Raw genomic sequence first — 20,404 nt, 5'->3', positions numbered from 1 at the left:
CTCTGTGCTAGATATTACACGTAGTGCTGGGAAGCAAAGAAGAAAAAAGTATGGCCCTTGCCATCCAAGACCTCCTAGTCGAGGAGGGAAACAGATCTGTTGCCCAGTAGCTGTCATGCGATATAGGAGGTGTGGTGATAGGGGCGCCATGGGAGCGAGCAGGACAACTTCCTTCCTGTGGGGAAGAGAGCGTAGGAAGACCTCACAGAGACCATGTTGTCTAAACTGCATTTTGGAAAGATCCATAGCTGTCTCCTATGACACTTATCACAGAAGGAACTGCATGTGAAAAGGTGTGGAGGTGCAAAAAGGCATGGAATGTTCAGGGAATTCAGGTGGTTGGTGTGGCTGGAATGCGGGGTGGGAGAGGGTGAGAAGATAGAGACTGGAAATGTAGCCCAGGGCCAGCTCCGGACGGGTTTATATGTTGCCTAAACAGGTTAGACTTTATCTGGAAAGTGGGGGGACGCTGTTGATTGTAAGTGGGGAAGCAAAATCAGATTTGCTTGGGAGAAGAACTCTGGTGGCCACGTGGAGTGTTTTTGGCAAGTGTGAGAGTCCGAAGGTGGGCAGACCGGTTTAGGGAGCTGAAACCTGAGTCCACGTGAAGGATAGTGAGGCGTGCACTGTGGGCAAGGCCTTTGGACCAGAGATGAGGGGATGGATAAAGAAATAGTTATAAGGTGGAATTTCTAGGACTTCTGGCTGGAGGTGTGTCGGGGAGCTCTCAGAGGTGATGCTAAGGGTTCAAGCTTGGACAGGTGGGCAGTGATGGGGCCTCCATCTGAAATGGGAAGGTGAGCTGAGTGATGAGCAGAGGGGCATCTGGGGCTTCTGCTGGGCTGCTTATGGGGCCCTTCCCTGAGCAGTGCCTTCCTTGGGTCTTTTGTGACCCAGAGTTGGTCATTTTCCCATCCACGGAGTCCTACTTATCTAAAAAAGAAACTGATGTGTAAATGATGATGCTAGTCTATGACTGTACAATGGTGAGTGTACATGTGTAATTTCTAATGACCAGAAGGTGAGTGCTCACTATCAAGGCTTCCTAATACCACAGTCCCTAGGAAACCCATTGAGGAATCAGGGAATTGCTTGCAGGGCATGGAATCGGAACAAAGGAAGAAAGTTTTGACCATGGAAGAAAAATTTACCGAACATGATGGGCTCTATAAAATACGGTGCTGAGAGGTAGAGCAGGGAACTCGATGGTGTGGTGGTGGAGATAGGCAAAAGTAGCCCATGAAACCTATATATGGTCGGTCAGTGCTGGGAGGGGGTGGAGAGCACCTTACTCAGGAGATGTCTGCACGCAACACTGAAGGATGAAATGGAGTCCAGGCATGGCTGAAGCGCCCGCTTAGCATGGCCCGCGAGTCCTGCTCCATCTCTCTTCTCTCTGACCTCTCTTTCACCCTCACTTTCTCTGTTCCAGCTTCACCGGCCCTCTTGTTTTTCCTCCAGTTTGCCTGGCCTGTTCCTGCTTCAGGGGTTTTGTACTTTATTGTGCCTTCTGCTGGGAAGGCTCTTTCCCCAGACACCCTCAGAGCCTGCCCCCCAGCCCCCACTCCATTCATGTCTTTGTATAGATATTACCTCACCGGAGACTTATCCTGTCTAAAGTGGTCACTCTCAGTTTCCCATCCTGTTTTGTTTTCCTTTATAGCCCTTGTCTCCATCTGGCATTAAGTATTTACTTGTTTATTGTCTGTCTTTCCCTCTAGAATGTAAACATCACAAGAGTAAGCACTTTCTGTTGTTCACTGCTGAATCTCCAGCCTCTAGAACAGTGCCTGGCATCTGCTAGGTACTCAATAAAATTGAGGGAATGAATGAATGAAGAAGGGGCAAGGACATTTTAGGCACAGGGATGTAAAGGACAGGCAATGTAAAGCACAAAGGGGAGAAAAAGTATGGGGTGTGGGGTGTGTGGGGGCCATTGTGGGATGTGAGGGGACAAAGGGAGGCAAGGGGCTAGAGCCCGAGGCAAATAAATGTTCCTAGGGAGTTTAGATTTTACCCTAAAGCATCTGAGGAGCCACTGAAGGGTTTTAAGCAGGGGAACAGTGTAGCTGGGGTGGGACTTAAGAGCAAGGCTGGTGGCAGAGACACAGATTAGGAAGCTCTGTGGCAATCCAGGCAGGAAATGACAGAAGCCTGAACTAGGGCAGTGGCAGAGGGAGCGTGGCTCACTTAGGCGATGGTGTCTCCAGGAAAGGACACGTAGGGGAGCAATTTAGAAGGTATAATCAGTATAACCCATAATACTCATTGGGATGTGCGGTGTAAGAGAGAGGTAGGTGATGAGGAAAGCATTCACCAGCCTGTAAATTCTGTGCCACAGGGGCTAAGCCTGTCTTAGGATCCACTGTATCCCCAGCAAAGAAACAAAGAGAGAAGCTTGATAAACATTGCTTGAATGAAAAGCTGAGGTTTCTGGTTTGGGTAGGTGGTGGCATCATTTACGGGGGTGGGGAAGATGGAATCATGTTGCGTTTGAAATTTATTTGTAGGATAGTAGGTGGATTTGCCCATTTGGAGCTCAGGAAAGAGATGGGGCTTGAGATTGGCAAATGCTTCGTGACTACTTGTTGAATGTTCATTTTCCCAGCACTACTCGTTGTCTTTATGGAGCTCTTGGTGTGTGCGTGTAAGTGCGTGTGCATGAGCATGCTGGGGGTGGGGCAGGATGGGCAGCCCAACACAAGATTACAATGGATTATGATGAGTGCTTTGATTGATTAGACACAAGGAGCCACAGGAGGTGACCTATGCTAGCCTATGAGTTTGGAAACTCTCCATAAGGAAGTTTAAGCTGACACCCGAATGATGAATTAACCAAGAGTAGATAGGGTAGTGGAGCATCTCAGGCAGCAAGAACAGAATGTATGAAAACTTGAAGACAAGAAGGATATTTTTGAGACTCCTTTCAATAAAGGAGTTCAGGGTTGGCTGCAATATTGAGTTTAAGATAGGAAATGTTGAGAGCTGGCTTGCAGGGGTAGGCGGAAATGGTAGGATAGGTTGTTCAGGGCTTTATGAACTGTTCTAGTTATTATTGTTATATAACAAATCACTTAAAACTTAGTGGCATAGACTAACAGCCATTTCATTCATTCATTCACTCATTCATTCATTCATTTTAAAAATAATAACTCCATACCCAATGTGGGGCTTGAACTCACAACACTGAGATTAAGAGTCGCGTGTTCTACTGGCTGAGCTAGCCAGGTGCCCCACAGCCATTTTATTCTTGTATGGTTTCTGTAGCTCAGGAATTTGAGAAGGGCTAAGTGGGGCAGTGCTGGCTCAGGGTCTTATGTGGTTGTGGTCAGATGGTGGCAGGAGCTAGAACAAGGAGGTGTTGAAGAAGATGGGGACTAGCTGGGCATCTTTTTCTTTTCAAGTTGTACTAGATGTGTCTTTCCATGCAGTCTCTCCCTATGGACTGTGTTGCGTTTCTTCACATAATGGCAGCCCCAGAGCAATCAAACTGTTTACTTGGCAGCCGAAGACTTCAAGAATGAGTATGTCAGCAACCAAAGGAGAAGCTGCATTGCCTTTTATGACCTAGCCTCTGAAATCACAGGGTGTCCCTCCTGTACTTTGTAGGTAGAGACATTCACAGAAGACCATCCATTCCTGAGACGAAGAGGCACAGACCCTATCTCTGGATGGTCAGAGTGTTAAAGTCACATTGTATGAAAAGCATATGGGTTGGGAGATATTGTTGAGACATCTTTGGAAAATACAATCTATTGCACAAACCATATTAAGGAGTTTGGTGGGCTTTCTCCTAAGGCAATGAAAAACCTCTTTAGGTGTAAAACAGAAGAATGACTTGTGTCACTTGTGATTTAGATCTTAGAATTTGTGTTTTTTATTTTTTATTTATTTTTTAAAAAGATTTTATTCGTGAGAGAGTGAGAGAGAGAGCACAAGCAGGGGGAGCAGCAAGCAGAGGGAGAAGCAGACTCCCTGTATAGCAAGGAGCCCGATGTGGGGCTCCATCCCAGGACCCTGGGATCATGAACTGAGCAGAAGACAGACACTTAACTGACTGAGCCACCCATGCATCCCGAATTTGTGATTTTTAGGAAGTTACTCTGACTTCAGTTTGTAGAACTGAAAGCAGGGAGACCAGTTAGGAAGCTGTTACCATGATCCCTGGTGATGGTGGCTTGGATTAGAGTCATGGGATGAGAGAGGAGGAGACTGGTTTAAGACTTGGATACTAATTAGATATGGGTAGTAGTTGAGGACGATAAGATGGCCAGGTTTCTGGCTCAGGCAACTGGGTGGATGGTGCTGCCAGTTACTTATAGGGAGTTAGACTGGAGGAGAAGTAGGTTGAGAGAAATTGATAGGATCGGTTTTGGATAGGTTGAGTTTGCACCTGCTGATGTCCGGTAGGTGGTTGGATATTCATATATATCTGAAATCACAATAGTTGGGCTGGTGATATACTTTTGGGAATCATCAGTGTAGAGATGGTCATTGAAATCAGCAGATGAGATGATCTTGGGACAGGTTGTAGCAAGAGAGGAGGAAAGAGCTTAGGATAGCCTTCTCAGGAATGCCAACATTGAGGGATAAATATTCTGCAAAAAGGAGAAGAAGCATCTAGAGAAATAAGAGGGAAATGGGACGCGGTGTAGAAGAGAGCAATTCGAGGAGGAGTTGGTGGCCAACAGTGTGCAATCTGCTAAGGGGCCAAGCTAGATGAGGAGGGCAGTGGCCTGGATGTATCAACAGGAGGCCACTGTGACTCTGGAGAGGGAAATTTCAGGGCAGTGAGGGTAGAGTCAGATTTCAGAGGGATTGTTTATTCATCCAGTGAAATCTGAGTGTCTGCTATGTGCCTACCTCTCAGCTAGGCCCTAGGGATCCAAGGATGGTTGTTCCTCAGTCTGCTCTCCTGTGGCTCCCAGTTGATGGTAGAAACAGATATATAAACCATTCTATCGCAGTGTGGTTAGTGTGGGGATGTGGGAGCCCAGAGCAGGGGCAGCATACCCAAGGGTGGTGGGTTTACCCTCAAAAGTAGCCTTTGTGGAGGGACTGTTAAGTAAGATAAGGCATGGAATGTCATTTGGAATTGGCAAGCAGGAGGTCAAGGAAAACTGCCTTCAGTTGGAGTGGTGGAGTGGATGTTAGTCGAGGGAAGGGGAGAGAATCTAGATAGCCTTTCCAGAAGGCTGACTCTGAAGACAAGAAGGGTGGTAGTTAGAGGGAGGGATCAGGTTGAGGGAGGAGTTTATGGGAAAAACTTAAGTCTGCCTTAGGTTGGTTTGGGGGTATATTCCTGGAAAAGTTGGATGAAATATCCTTAACAATAAGGTCTTGCCCGTGGTTGGAATGCTTGGGTGTCCTGAGTCAGCATTTCTCTCCCTTGACCAGTGTAGAGGATCCTCTCATCCCTTTGGGAAGCAGCAGTGCATGGTGGTTAAGAGCATGGCATCAGGCCAAATTTATGAGTCTCAGGTTCCTTATCTGTAGAATGAGGTCTCTGTCTCATTGAGGCGTGATCTATATTTTTGCCATACTTTCCTCCTTTTCTATTCAAACAGTGACCATTTCAAGAAAGCAAATAGAGTTTCTGCTCCTGTCATGGTGGCTCACTGTCCTTTTCCAGGTATAATCTTCCTTTAGAACTGCTGATGAACTACAGCCCTGGGTAGGCTGGTATTGCTACTAGACCTTGAAGTCATTTACTGATGATTGCTTAAGTAAGTTTTTTTCTACGGGTGGCTGACTTCACTCCCTGCTGATTTCATTGTCAGGGTAATCACGTGCTGTCCTCTCTGCCAGGAATTTGTCCTCCCCTCCCCCAGCCCTAGCACCCGCCTCCTCCGTGTGCTCAGTCCAGGTAACAGTGGTCCTGGTGCCCACCTGCACCCCCTTCACTGGCCTAGACTGGATGGGGTGCCTCACGCTGACTTTCATAGCACCCAGTTCTTACAATTGTCCACGTTCACTTTTCTGGGAAGGCTGCGGACTGGGTCTGTATGGGGCCTGGAGCACAGCCGATGCTCAGTACATGCTGGCTGGCTGGCTGGCTGAATGAATGAATGAATGAATGAATTGGGAGTTCTGAAGGAACCTTGCTGTCCTGGTTACTTTTGGGGTGCCTGGGTGGCTCAGTCGGTTAAGCATCTGCCTTCAGCTCAGGTCTTGATCCCAGAGTCCTGGGATGGAGCCCACATCCGGCTCCCTGCTCCTCAGGGAGTCTGCTTCTCCCTCCTTCTCTGCCTGCCGCTCCCCTTGTTTGTGCTCTATCTCAAATAAATAAGATCTTAAAAAAAAAAAAATTACTTTTCCTAACCAGAGAGGTATGCAGGTGGCCCCTCCTGAAGCCAATTATTCTGGAATCTCAGGGTTCTTCGAGGACTGGTCCAGTTTTCTGTGGTCAGAAGCCCCAACACCCCAGAGGGAGGTCATCCCACATCTTTGCATACAAATAGGGAGGCACATGGTGTTCTGGAATGTATACAAGCTTTGGAGCCTGCCATGGACTGAGTGGCCCCCGTTTTCTCAATTATAAGATAAAGACAGTTGACCTACTCTGTCCAATTAAGTTAGATGATCTGTGTAAGAATGTAAGTGACCTGACACTTTATTGTCAGCCAAAAATTGTATCTCCTGCTGCAAATTCTATTCAGTCACATGCATCTTATTAATTCACAGTCACATGTGTCTTATTAATTTCTAAATACTTTCTGCATTCTGTCTTTGGATGACATAAGAGCTGTTTTAGTTCTTTAGTTCAGAGATGAGGAAGGAGGGCTGAGACCCTTCTTCGTGTTGGTGGGAGAGCTGGAACTTTTCTCTTGGCAGAGTCAGGGCTAGGTGTCCAGAAGTCCGGCCCCACCCAAGTCCAGCTCCAGCTTCCCCTTTCACTACTGGGGCATTTTACTCCCCGTATTCTCGCAGGCGGTCTGCCCGCCGCACCCATGCAGGCCCCTCTGCGAACAGAGCACTGGTCTTTAGGGATCACACAGAATCTTTGTGTCCCTGATGCTTGATCCTAGTGACTTGCATGGAGTAGGTGCTTCGAGAAACGGCAGCTGGATGAATGAACAGAAGATAGGCCTCCAGCTTCCACTTGGCTGAGAAGGGCATTGCATGCTTGGGGCTCTTGGGGGCTTTTGGCTGGGGGCTGGGGCCACTGTGGGAGCTGGGCACAGGGGAGGGCACATAGCTCCTCCTGAGTCTCCCGGAGCCGCCTGTGGGACGTAGAGGACTCCGGATCTCCGCATGTTTGTCTGAGAGCTTTGGCCATGCGTCCCCGTGCAGCAGCTTCTGCTACCAGATGACTGATTCATGTACTTGGGCCTAATGAAGTAGAACAGCCAGATGCTCGGCCCCCAACTGATTTTTGCCCTTTGAACTTTCTCCTTGGAAGCTAGTTACTTTCCCAGAGGAGTTTTCTCAAGAGCCACTTTAGGTTGGAGGTGAGGAAGCTTACATTTCATGTCCCATATTCACACCAACAAAACAGGCTGGAGTCAGAGCTTAGGGTTCTTTGTTATGGGGTCAGTGTAAACTATGGCACAACCTTCACCAGTATTGAGAGGGTAAAGCCTCTGCTGGTTTGATTCCCAAGGCTCTTCAGGGGTTCACCCTTGGTCTCCTCTTTTTTTGGTTCTCTTTCTCTCTGCCTCAGAGGAGACTGAGGGGATAGCCTAAAGGGGGCTGGGGAAGGAGCTAGGGACAGTGGGTCCCCACCCTGGCTGTACATCAGAATCACCTTGGGCTTTAGAAAAATGGTAATGGCCTCTTCTCCCACCTCGTTTCCCCAACCAAATAAATCTGAACCGCTGATTAGAAGAATGGGAATTGGGGCGCCTGGGTGGCTCAGTCGGTTAGCCATCTGCCTTCGGCTGGGGTCATGATCCCGGGGTCCTGGGATCGAGTCCCACATCAGCCTGCTTCTCCCTCTCCCTCTGCAGCTCCCCCTGTTCATGCTCTCTTTCTCTCTCTGACAAATAAATAAATAAATCTAAAAAAAAAAAAAAAGAAGAATGGGCATTGGCTTGGAGAACGAGAATTGGGGAAGCAGAAAAGTTGCTGCTGAGAACTGATGGGGGCCTTGGGAAGAAGGGTTCTCAGTTGTCACTGTCCTTTAGGATTACGCGGGGAGCTTTGAGAACATGCTGAGGCCTGGGTTCCACCCCAGAGTTGCTGACTTCATTGTCCTGGGCAGGGCCGGAGGCCTGGACTCTGTTAAAGCTTGTCGAGTGATGCCAATGTGCAGCCAGGATAGAGGGGCACTGCGTTAAGTGAAGGGTTTGGGCTTGTTCTGATCAAGGTGGTTCTGTAGGTGATGATTTCTTTTAGTGAGTACCCTTACGTAGCACACCCAAAGCAGGCAGATCATCAGACTCCCCCGGGAAGCCCCGTCTCAGGCCTCCCGCATCAGAACTGCTGGGTCGGAGCCCTGAAGCTGTAGGTAACATTCCCCGGGTGACTCTGATGCTCACTCAGGCTTGGGGTCATGTTTCTGAGGACCTGAACTGTCCCAGGTGGAGCAAACCAGGAAGGATCTGATGGACAAGGACTAGGCGGCTTTGAGAAGGGAGCAGATAGTGTGGCTTAATCGGAGGGCCTGCTGGTGCAGACTGCCAGCTTGCTCCTTCAGAGTGGTGCAGGGCCATGGCAACCACCATGCTGGCTGAGTTCCAGGAGGCAGAGGAGGAGGCCTCTGGTCCAGTGACCCATAGGGTTTATGCTTGGCGTGTCTTCTTGCCAGATGCTCTCACCCATGATGTCTGAGTGAGCAGAATGGTTCTGTAGCCTGAAAGGTAAAAGAATTTGAGGACCATCTGCTGTCTGAGACCGGTAACAGCACCTAGGAAGGGTGGAAGAAACAATGCATCAAGGAAGACAGGAAGAAAAATGATTTTTAAGGTGTCGAGAGTATCCTAAACCAGCATGAGACAACACAGACAGACATACAGCAGAGAAAGGGAAGAAAGACTTGAAATTTGTGGGTTTAGGCAACATACCTGAGGCTTTTTCAGAGAGCTTACCTCTGGTCCTTCTGAGGAAATGGCAGCGCTAGTGTTCTGGAGACATCTGGGTATAGCAGGCCTGAGCAAACCAGTTAAGAGGCTCAGCTGCTCCCTAGGGGCCGTGACTCTGCTGTGTATGTAGAGCAGCCTCATGCAGAGACATGGGGTTTTCCTGGAGCAAAATATCACAAAGCGCGTGCTCGAGCCAGTTCAGCCCACAGACAGCTATCCTTTGGCCATCCGGTGGGATGAATGATGTCACCAGTCAGAAGATCCCCGAGGTGTGTCACCGGTGACTTTGAAGTTCAAGATAGAGAACTGAGTGGAAGGTAACATTTTCATGTCTACCCATTGAAGGCTGTGTATATGAAAGCAAAAAGAGGACCTAGAACAGAGTACCCGACTGTAAATGCTAAGATACCAGAAGGCTAGACTCCGGGAAGGGATAGAGCAGATTTCACAGAGACTGGGAGAGAGATGTCTAATATGGCTTTCACCTGAAATTTTAGGGGAAAGGAGAGAAATGTACAGATGAAAGTATAAATCTGGGTATTCTAGAGGCTGTGAGGAATTATAGAGAAGTTAAATAAAGGTGGAAAAGTTGCCAGAGTAATGCATTTGGGGAAATAGGGTAGAAGATTGGGAATGATGCTTTTGGACTCCTATCTATAAACATTAAATAAGACCAATAAACATTTGCTTTTGACTTTTACTTGCAAGGAGGAGAGAATTTCCTATTTGATTAGAATACGACCGTGAAAGCGTATACCTTGTTGAGAAGTGGCGGCTTTCCTGGAAGACGTGAGACTGATGTGGTGCATCAGAACGAGCTTTGCCTGTACCAAGATGTGCTATAGAATGGGATGATGCTTGCTCCTCTGGGCAAGGCCGTGTTTCGATTCCTTTGATTGCGTGAGAGGGAAATTTCAGTACTCCAAGATACAGTGACCTGTCAAAGGATTTTACTCCCCCCCCCACCTTTTTTTTTAAAGATTTTATTTATTTATTTGACAGAGAGAGACACAGCAAGGGAGGGAACACAAGCAGGGGGAGTGGGAGAGGGAGAAGCAGGCTTCCCACTGAGCAGGGAGCCCGATGCGGGGCTCAATCCCAGGACCCTGGGATCATGACCCGAGCTGAAGGCAGACGCTTAATGACACCCAGGTGCCCCTACTTCCCCCTTTTTTCATTCTGACAAATGCAGTGAACACCACCACCCTGTGCCGCCTCCCACTCTCTGCCTGCAGATGCGTTTCTTCTTACAGCTAAATAGGAGAAGTCTTTCTATTCTCACTCCGGTCCTCTCAGATGTGTGGCCCATCTCTTAAGGAACAAAGACACTGGCCTGTGTTAATCCTGCCTGCTTACCTGGGGAAGAATGATTACATGGTGCTGTCAGAGGCTCTCGGGTTCCACTTGGGGAATTTTCCTTAGGGTCTCCTCTAGTAATAGTGCACGGAAATAAATCCCCATCCTAAGGGAAGAAGCACGGTGGAGAGAACAAGAGGAGATAAACAAACGGAAGTAAGAATGATGTGATTGTGGGCATAGATTGCGCACCATCGGATCAGAGGGAGGAGAACTATTTTGCTTTCCTAAAAATCATGACAAAATTTATACCAAAGGGAAGATACAGTAGTGATGGAAGTCTCAACTCCCTGAGCATCTTTTGCTAAAGTCTGTTTCATTCCATTAGAAGCAGTACCTCTATAAATTAAAAAAAAAAAAAAAAAGTTTATTATAAAACATTTCAAACATGCAAAAATAGAGTGAATGTGATGAACTCCCAGGGTTGAAGCTCCAGCAAGAATGATTAATCACCCTTGTTTTATCTGTACTCCAACCACCCCCCTTCGTCCCACTAGGTTATTTAAAGGAAATCCAAGACATTATACCATTTAACCTGTAAAGGCTTCAGTATGAATCACTAAAGGATAAGGATGTGATTGTTGTTGTTGTTTTATTATTATTAATTTAACATAACCGGGGGAAACGTGGCATCCTTGTGTGAAAGTGACTGTGCCTCCCCAGAGTTTGTACCTCCCAGAAAAAGAAATAGTGCATTTCCTCAGAAATACACTCTAAATCTGGGCAGAGATTGCAGAGAAGTTCAGGGAAAAGAATTTATAATCTCGTAGCTAGGGATTTAAAAAAAAGAAGAAAGACCAGAAGCTTCTCTGAAATGAAATTTTCACCTATTTTATCAGAATTATTTAGGAAGAGAGGGAGAACCATGTGAACAAACCAGTGTGATCGAACACATTGCTTTTTGATAAGCTTAGATTTTTAGAAACAAGATACACAAGAGATGGTGAGAGGCAGTATAACGAGGACTAAATGCAGGAGTGACCCAGAACCACGAGAAGAGTATCCGGAGGTCGGTGCCCAGCATCAACTACGATCTGAAGAACCGACTGCAGAGGATAAAAAGCTCTAGAAGCAACATACAGAGTGAAAACAGCAAGGGCAGTTAGTTCTGTAATAACAGATGGTGGAGAGAAAGGAGAAGGCCGCAGTCCCATTTTCCTTCTAACTTTACATAGCAGAACGATTGCTAACCTAGCGAAGGTTCAATAAAAAACAGATCTAGGCCAACAAAAAACCAAGACTAGGAGAATTGAGAAGATAGTAATAAACCAGGCCATTGCTTTAAGTGTTTCTAACTATGCACTTGCAGACAAATGTAAAGAATTTATAACTAGCCCAGGCGTTCTCCACCAGGCATCTCCCCGATCTTGGAGAACAGGAAGGGTATGAAAAGAAAGCTGTTGAGTGAGGTATTAGTTTCTTGTTGCGGCTATAACAAATTACGACCAGTTGGGTGGCTTAAAGCAACACAGATTTAGGGGCACCTGGGTGGCTCAGTCAGTTGAGTGGTTTCGGCTCAGGTCAGGATCTCATGGATCTTGAGATCAAGCCCTGCGTCAGGCTCCGTGCTCAGTGGGGAGTTTGCTTGAAGATTCTCTCCCTCTGCCCCTCCCCCCATTCCTGTGTGTGCACGTACGCACTTTCTCTCTAAAATAAATAAATCTAAAAACACACAAGTTTATTATCTTACAGTTCTGTAGAAGTCTGAAATGGGTCTCATTGGGCTAAAATCAACATATCAGCGGTGCCCCATCTTACTTTCTGGGGGCTCTAGGGAAGAATCCATTTTCTTGCCTTTTCTAGCTTCTGGAGAAGGCCCAGATTCCTTGGCTCTTGGTCCCCTTTCATCCTCAAAGCCAGCAGTGGCTTGTCAAGTCTTTCTCACATCGCATCACAGTGACACCAACTCTTCTGCCTCCCAGGGCCATTATTTTGTCCACAAAAGGGATAATCCAGCTTTCTGAGAAAGACGTAGATTCTGAGCATTCTGCACTGAATAATTTGAAGTTGATTCCAGCCCAATTTCTAGGATAATCTGTTAAACCTGGTTAGCAAAGTATGAGGAGAAGAAAGGAAGATCTCTAGTAACTGGTATGGATTCACTAAAAACAAAACATGCTAAACTAACCTCATTTTTGGTTCAATTTTAATTTTTTATTGAAGTATAATATAAAAGGAACAGTGCACATAATTGTACAGCTTGATGAATTTTCACACGTGACCATCATCCACATCAAAAAACCAGCCCCCTGAAACCCTCTTGTGTTTCTCCCAGTCACTCCCCCTTGTCCCCCATGCACACACAAAGGGAAATTACTGTTCTTCTTAGTAGCATAGATTCTTTTTGGCCATTCTTATGTAAGTGGATATATAAGATATGCATTATTTTGTGTCAGACTTGTTCACTTAATATGTTTGTGAAGTTCATATTTTTATAGTTGTAGATAGTTCATACCATTATTTAGTATTCTGCTGTATTTAGCCACTCTACTGTTGATTGGCATTTGGGTTGTTTCTAATGATTATTTTTACAATTATTATTTTTAAGTAAACTCTACGTCCAGCACAGGGCTCAAACTCAGGACCCTGAAATCAAGAATCATATGCTCAGGGGTGCCTGGCTGGCTCAGCTGGTAGGGCATGTGACTCTTGGTCTCAGGGTCCTGAGTTTGAGCCCCATGTTGGGTGTAGAGGTTATACTTAAAAAAAAAAAAAAAATCGCATGCTCTACGGGATTGTGGTTATTTCTAATTTTTTTTTTTAAAGATTTTATTTATTTATTTGACAGAGAGAGACACAGCGAGAGAGGGAACACAAGCAGGGGGAGTGGGAGAGGGAGAAGCAGGCTTCCTGCTGAGCAGGGAGGCCCATGCAGGGCTCGATCCCAGGACCCTGGGATCACGACCTGAGCCGAAGGCAGATGCCTAACGACTGAGCCACCCACCCAGGCGCCCCTCTAATTTTTGACTATTACAATGGAATAGCTATGAACATTCTAGCATAAATATGTGCTAATTTCATTTGAATCATTTGATGTGTCATTAAATTGCAAGAACAGAGATGTATACAGATTTCAGAAAAGTTCTTGGCAAATTCTCATGATATTCTTGTTGACAAGGTAGAACGAGGTGGACTAGATAAAAGAATAGTTTGGTGGATTAAAGTTGATGTTGTGGAATAATGACAGCATAGAGGAAGGTCTCTAATGATAGACTACAGGGCTCTGCCTATCTAGTCAACATTTTTGTTAATGACTTCAAGGAAGACCCAGAGGTATGCTAATCAAACTTGCAGATTTCACAAAATTGAAGGCTTTTGAAGTGCCTGGTAAAATTAAGGGGGAAAATCCATTTTTAGTAGTTGGGAATGATGTCCAAAAATTTACAGAGGAGAGGTGCTAGGAATAAATGTTAAAGTCTCATATTTGGTATTAAAAAAATCACTTTTGGGGTGCCTGGTTGGCTCAGTGGGTTAAGCAGCTGCCTTTGGCTCAGGTCATGATCCCTGAGTCCCTGGATTGAGTCCTGCATCGGACTCCCTGCTCAGCAGGGAGCCTGCTTCTCCCTGTGCCCCTTACCCCACTCATGCTCTCTCTCAAATAAATAAATACAATCTTTTTTTTAAAAAAGATTTTGTTTTTCTTTTTATTATTTATTTATTTATTACTGTTTTACTTATTTGAGAGAGAGCACGAGTGGGGCGAGGGTCAGAGGCAGAGGGAGAAGCAGGCTCCCTGCCGAGCAGGGAGTCCCATGCGGGACTCAATCCCAGGACCCTGGGATCATGACCTGAGCCGAAGGCAGCCGCTTAACCGACTGAGCCACCCAGGTGTCCCTCAAATAAATAAAATCTTAAAAAAAAAAAATCACTTTTGGGACGCCTGGGTGTCTCAGTCGGTTAAGCATCTGCCTTCGGCTGAGGTCATGGTCCCAGGGTCCTGGGATCGAGTCCCACATCGGGCTCCCTGCTCGGCGGGAAGCCTGCTTCTCCCTCTGCCTGTCTTTCCCCTTGCTTGTACTCTCTCTTTCTAACAAATAAATAAATAAAATATTTTTTAAAAAATCACTTTTATAGGCCCCAAAAGGGGTATAAGGAAATGCTCATCAGTTTGAGGTGGAATTGTAGTTGACAGTGAATTCAAACCGAGACCCCATAGTCTGCAAAAATGTCTGGAGTGTTCTCTGTGGGTCTCATGTTTCAGCGACATCCTGACAAAGTGAAGTGAATGCAGAGGGGAGAATCTCAATGGTGAGTGGGTTTTTAGCTCCAAAGGGGGAAGCCTCCAGGGGGACAGGATGTTAATCTTTAGTGATAAGAAGGGCCATTACGTGGATGCGCATTTAGCCGGATTCTGTGTGGTTCCAGAGGAGAGGACTACTGGGTAGAAGTTGTGAGGAAGAAGTTTTTGGCCTCGTGGAAGGAAGAGCTATTGATCTTTTTAAAAATGGAATGGGTTGTCTCATAGATAAAGTACTGAGGTTTTATAGTCCCTGGGAATTTGAAGCAGAAAATAGACTGAAGAGTGGCCTAAGTTTTATGTGTTACATTCTACATATTTAAAACTAACAGTGCTGGAAAAAAACAAAACAAAAACCAAAAAGTTACAATGTTGGGAGAATTGTGGGGTTAATGTTCTTTTTCAGGGACTGTTTAGTGTGGGCTTCTAAACCAAATCTGGGCATCTGATTCGGAGTGGGCCTGCAAGCTTTGTTCTGTTCTGGATCAACCTATGTGTGTGCTTTCCCTACTTTTAGTTCTACAGCTGATGCTGGGGCCTTAGTGCTAGGACTAGTTTCCTACTCCAGGAGAGCCCATGTAGGTTGGCTTTGATGACCATTCAGGAGCATCTCTCTCTCTCTCTCTCTCTCTCTCTCTAAGATTTTATTTATTTACTTGAGAGAGAGAGCAAGCAAGAGCAAGCATGAGCTGGAGGGAGGGGCAGAGGGAGGAGCAGGAAGCTGAGCAGGGAGACTGGTGCCAGATCCCAGGACCCTGAGATCACGACCTGAGCCTAAGGCACGTCCAACTGACTGAGCCACCCAGGCGCCCCTCGGGAGCATCTGTTTAGATGATTGTAGGAGTGGCTTCTTCAAACCTTCTCCTTCCTTCAAAGCAGGTCAAAGCAGGAATGGAGCTGCACCTGAGTCAAGGGTCCAGGGTGATTTCAGGCCGTCTTCTTGTGGACTTGGCCCGGTGTTGGGTGGAGATGGAGTTACACCTAGCGGTAGGAGGGTAGGGCATTTCTGTCCTTGAGGTTGACTTGCGGTTGCCTCCATATTACTCTAAGCCTGTGGTCCCCTCGTTTCTCTGCCGCTGAAGCAGGAGGCTGGGCTCCACCTTAAGAACAGTGCACTAGGCCGGGCTTTGGGGTCTCCGGTCAGCTGTGTCCGCTGTGGGTGAGGACAAAGAGCCCAGTCAGCGGCGCTGCCTGCCATACCCATTTCCTGCTCCCGTGGCCAAGAGGCCCCAGAGGAAGCTGGGCTTTGGAGAAGGTGAGGGCCAGCTCTCTTCAGGCAGTTCCTCTGCTCCTGGTTTCTTTCCAGAGGATTCCCTTCTTCATTCAAACCAAGTCCCTGTGCTTAGTACAGAGAGTAGATCAGGGCAAGATGGTGGGTCAGTGGCTGAGAAATAAGGCTCAGGTGCGGGGGAGGGAGAAAAACTGGCGGGTCAAAGGAGGGATACAAATGGATGGATATGGAATTCAAGTAGCGAAGCAGTAGGGATTAAAATGCAAACGATCCATGTATTTTCATTTCAGAATTTGTTGTAGTAAAGGATGATGAGTTGTCTGTTCGCTGCCCACATGCCTGGACAAAGCCGAGAGCAGATCCCTGTGGCACATGGCTGCAGACTGACTCTGATCCAGAACTAGTCCCTTCAGCCTATCCCGGCTTGGTGTTGGGACCATCCATCTCAATGAGGTGATCCCATTCCCTTGTGAAGAGGGCAGCATCAGGTGTCCCTGGTATTTCTTTTTATTTTTTTTAAGTAGCTCTACACCCAGTGTGGGCCTTGAACTCAGGACCCCGAGATCAAGAGTTGCATGCTCTACTGACTGAGCCAACCAGGTGTCCCCCCATTTTTTTTTTTTTGTCCCTCGTGTTTTTCTTTTTGTAAAGATTTTATTTATTTATTTGGGAGAGAGAGAGAGAGAGAGAGTGAGCAAGCATGAGCAGGGGGAGAGGCAGAGGGAGAGGGAGAAGCAGGCTCCGCGCTGAGCAAGGAGCCCGATGTAGGGCTTGATCCTAAGACCCCGAGATCATGACCTGAGCCGAAGGCAGACGCCTAACCGACTGAGTCACCCAGGCGGCCCTGTCCCTGGCGTTTCTAATCAGAAACCTGGGCCGGGTCCTATTTGTGAGGCAGCAGCAGAGTCCAAGGGTGAAGCGTAGGGGTTACAGGATGGAGAGAAGGGGTATGAGGGCTACTGAATGGCTGGAAACAGAAGTCCAGTGGGGAGTAAAGGATGGGTGATTGACTGCGGAGGGTCAGTGGACCTGAAAGACTTGTGGAGGGTGAGATACAGGCGCTTTGCTCACTTTGTGGGGTGCTTGTGGAGATTGTGTGCTTGTGTCTTTAATTATTAACTTAGCACGGAGGAATTACGGGCGTAGTCTTGCCCAGCCCTGTGATCAGGTTTGGTTGTTTATTGTCTTGTTTATTAGGCAAAAAGGCAAGTTTTTGTATAGGAGTAGGATGCCCTGTCTAGGGAAGAGCAGGAAAGAACTTGGGCAGCCAGTAGACTAGGAAGGGGTGTAAAGGAGGGAGAGGCAGAAACGGAAGACGAGCCAGCTGCTCCCTGAGGTTGGTCTTTCCTGCTTCTCAGGATGAAGATGCTTCTGGGCCAGGGTGGTGAGGCCAGGACACAAGACAACAGGAGGATTAGGGACAGTGAAAGAGGAGGCTTCCTGTGTTGGTGGCCTGAAGCTGGCAAGCCCAGCACCAGACCTCCCTTTCTCCACTGGGAAGGCAGGCTGATTCTGACCTTGCCCTTGGAACTCTTGCAAGGACTGGTAAGCCCTCCTCCTGGGGCTCCCGTGGCTGAGCCAGGAAGGCAGGCTCAGTGAGGTGATGGGCTGCCACAGTGGAGGCGGGCTGCAGGTGCCCGCCTGCACGCTTCAGGCGCTGGTGCGGGATCTGGAACCTTCAGCTGGCTCTCAGAATCCTTTCTTTTCACTTTCTTCCCGGCCACATCCTGGGGCTAGGGGTCAACCTCACAGCATCTGTGGGCTTCCCTTCTTGATTTTCTTTCCTCTGAAGTACTGGATTGAAACTTTTTTAGGGGTAATGGATTTCTCCGAGATTCTGACAAAGGCCATGGACCTTTTTCTCAGAAAAACGCATATACTGGGGGGCGCCTGGGTGGCTCAGTCGTTAAGCGTCTGCCTTCGGCTCAGGTCATGATCCCAGGGTCCTGGGATCGAGCATTGGGCTCCCTGCTCGGCGGGGAGCCTGCTTCTCCCTCTCCCACTCCCCCTGCTTGTGTTCCCTCTGTCGCTGTGTCTCTCTGTCAAATAAATAAATAGGATCTTTTTAAAAAAAAATGCATATACTTTGGACATATGTACGTAACTATTTACAAGGAATTTCAGGCCTTGTGGAAGCCCTAGGTTAAGAACCCTGGCTCTCAGGGTGATCCATGAACTTTCCCAAAGCTCATCTGGTTAAAGGGATTGCCTCTACCTGAGGGTAGGACTTAAGGAATGTTTGTGGCTCACTGTTTTGCATTGTCCGGTCAGGAAAAATAGGAACTATAGGAACCTCGGCTCCAAGGATCTTTCCAAGTACAAAAACAAGCGGCTGAGCTGGCAGGCAGTAGCAGGAAGTCTGGCCCCCAGTCTAATCCTCAGCCACACGTCCTGACCTGCCGGCCCAGCACTGGATAAGTCACAACAGGATTCAGGATTCGGCAAGGTTAACAATACCACAGAGCGCTGAGTCCTGGAGCCCATATCAGGAGGTAGAGGGGTGCAAAAGCTGGGAGGATGGTGACTTTTCAGAGCCAATAGCCGGAAAACATCGCTAATCCTGTATGGCTACCGGTTACCTCCCACTGCTGTGAGCACTGTTGAATGTAAGCAAATCCAGTTACTTTGTGTTTCCTCCCGGGTAAGTGCTAAAGGGTGTGTGTGGCGCTGCCCACACAGAAGTTTATCGGGAGCCTTTGAATGCTAATGGTGAGGACCTGCTGGGCAAAGGTTTTGAATACAGAGCCCATCAGAGCCCAAACACTGTCTTTGGCCAAAGATGACTGCTACTGGAAATAATGCTTGGGGGGTCTAAGGCTCTTTGGGTGGTAGGGTCGGTCACCGATCAGAATTATTTTTTCAGGTCTCTTAACCTTCGTTAACTGTGCCTACGTCAAGTGGGGAACGCTGGTACAAGATATCTTCACCTATGCTAAAGTGTTGGCGCTGATCGCTGTCATCATCGCGGGCATTGTTAGACTTGGCCAGGGTAAGCGGGAGAGCAATGAACTCTTGAGCATTTTCTCTGAGTCCTACTTCTTTAAATGCCCTTTGTGCATTCTCATTTGCTAGATGCCATAATTTCCATTTTGTAGAGGAGACTGAGGCTGCAGAACTAAGTATCTTGCCCAAGTCCCCAGCTCCTAGTACGTCAGTGGGGATTTGTACTCAGACTGACCTCAAAGCCTGTCTTCTCTGCATGCTCCCAGAGGAGGCTGATCTTGGCTGATCTCACACTCCCGTCATGCCCTGGGAGCTGGCTTTAGCCGACTGTCCAGCCCAGTGCTGTGGCTATGATTGTTCTGCCCTTGGAAGTTCTGCAAGGGCAGAAATGAACTCCTTGTATCCACTCCTCTCCAGTTTCCAGGTAGGAACACCTGCCCCACCACTCTGTTGCCCTGGGCATAAGGAGCGCTATCCTTTCTCCATCCTGTACCAGCTGTTTGTGGTGTTAGAAAGGGGATAGGAATGGGGCAGCTTACAGGGCAGGACAGAACCACATCACTTCTGTTCTATAGGCCTGCTCCGTCATGGTTTCTTACCCTAGAAGGCCATCACAGTCCTTCCTGTCAAGATCCCCGTGCTGTCCCCTGCACTCCAGCCCATCACTGTAGAGGTCTCTCTCCCGTTGCCTGTTCTTTTACCAGCGCCCTTGCTGCCGAAGGTGTTCTGAGCCACTCGCTTGCTGTAAGCGTCGTGTTCTCCCACTCCTTTTCTGGATCACTTTGAAGCTGGGGGTAGGCCACTAATCCTTCTGCCTTTCCATGTTCTCTGGACTCTAGGAGCCTCGACACACTTTGAGAATTCTTTTGAGGGTTCATCATTTGCAATGGGTGATATTGCCCTGGCACTGTACTCGGCTCTGTTCTCCTACTCGGGCTGGGACACGCTCAACTACGTCACTGAAGAGATCAAGAATCCTGAGAGGTAGGTATCTCACCGTCAGTCTTCCATGGCAATAAGGATAGCTCTCATTTACTGAGAGAGCACACCACAACCACCGAGACAGATTTTATCAGTGCCACTTGAATAGATGGCAGGCCTGAAGGCCAGGGAGATAGATTGTCCAGGATAACAGCAGGCCTTTTCACATCTGTCCCTTCATTCCTGCATTCATTACAGCAGGTCATACTGTGTGTTCATGTGTGCTTTCTCATGGGTTTTCCTTGATATACACCCACCTTATTCCCACATAGATAACTTTAGGTCATAGATGCCCCAAAACTTTCCTGTTTTCCTTTTGAGCCCTTCCTGGTTTCTCAAATTTGTACTGACATAGCGGTATTGTGTCAGCATTTAACAGTATTACTTCAGCCTGGTTATTCTAAATTATTCCGCCGTCATGCAGAGTGACAAGAGCACTGGACAGGGAGTCAAAGGGCCTGGAGCCTCTCTTTCCACTAATTTGAATCCCCTGCCAACTCTGCCTGCTTCCTTATCTGTAAATTGAGGGGGTTGAATTATATGATCTCCAGAGCCCTTCCTGGCTCTAAAATTCAATGATTCTTGGAACTAAGATTACCAGGGAGTGGAGTTTCTGTAAATTTTTAAGTCAAA

The 20,404-nt window shown here is 47.5% G+C and overlaps 1 protein-coding gene across 6 annotated transcripts in view; it reads left to right on the top strand.

Moving 5' to 3' along the window:
- Window positions 1–20,404, top strand: part of SLC7A7 (solute carrier family 7 member 7) — an 88,850-nt gene that overhangs the window by 64,072 nt on the left and 4,374 nt on the right. For all 6 annotated transcript variants that reach the window (XM_036114800.2, XM_078053454.1, XM_078053455.1 and 3 more), the window contains 2 exons: window positions 18,711–18,836; window positions 19,630–19,774. In XM_036114800.2, coding sequence (XP_035970693.1) covers window positions 18,711–18,836; window positions 19,630–19,774 — 271 coding nt within the window. The remainder of the gene's footprint in view (window positions 1–18,710; window positions 18,837–19,629; window positions 19,775–20,404) is intronic.

Source organism: Halichoerus grypus, chromosome 8, assembly GCF_964656455.1.
Source record: "Halichoerus grypus chromosome 8, mHalGry1.hap1.1, whole genome shotgun sequence".
NCBI classification, from domain to species: Eukaryota; Metazoa; Chordata; class Mammalia; order Carnivora; family Phocidae; genus Halichoerus; species Halichoerus grypus.
The sequence above is the reverse complement of the archived record's forward strand: the minus strand, read 5'-3'. Positions and strand labels throughout refer to the sequence as shown.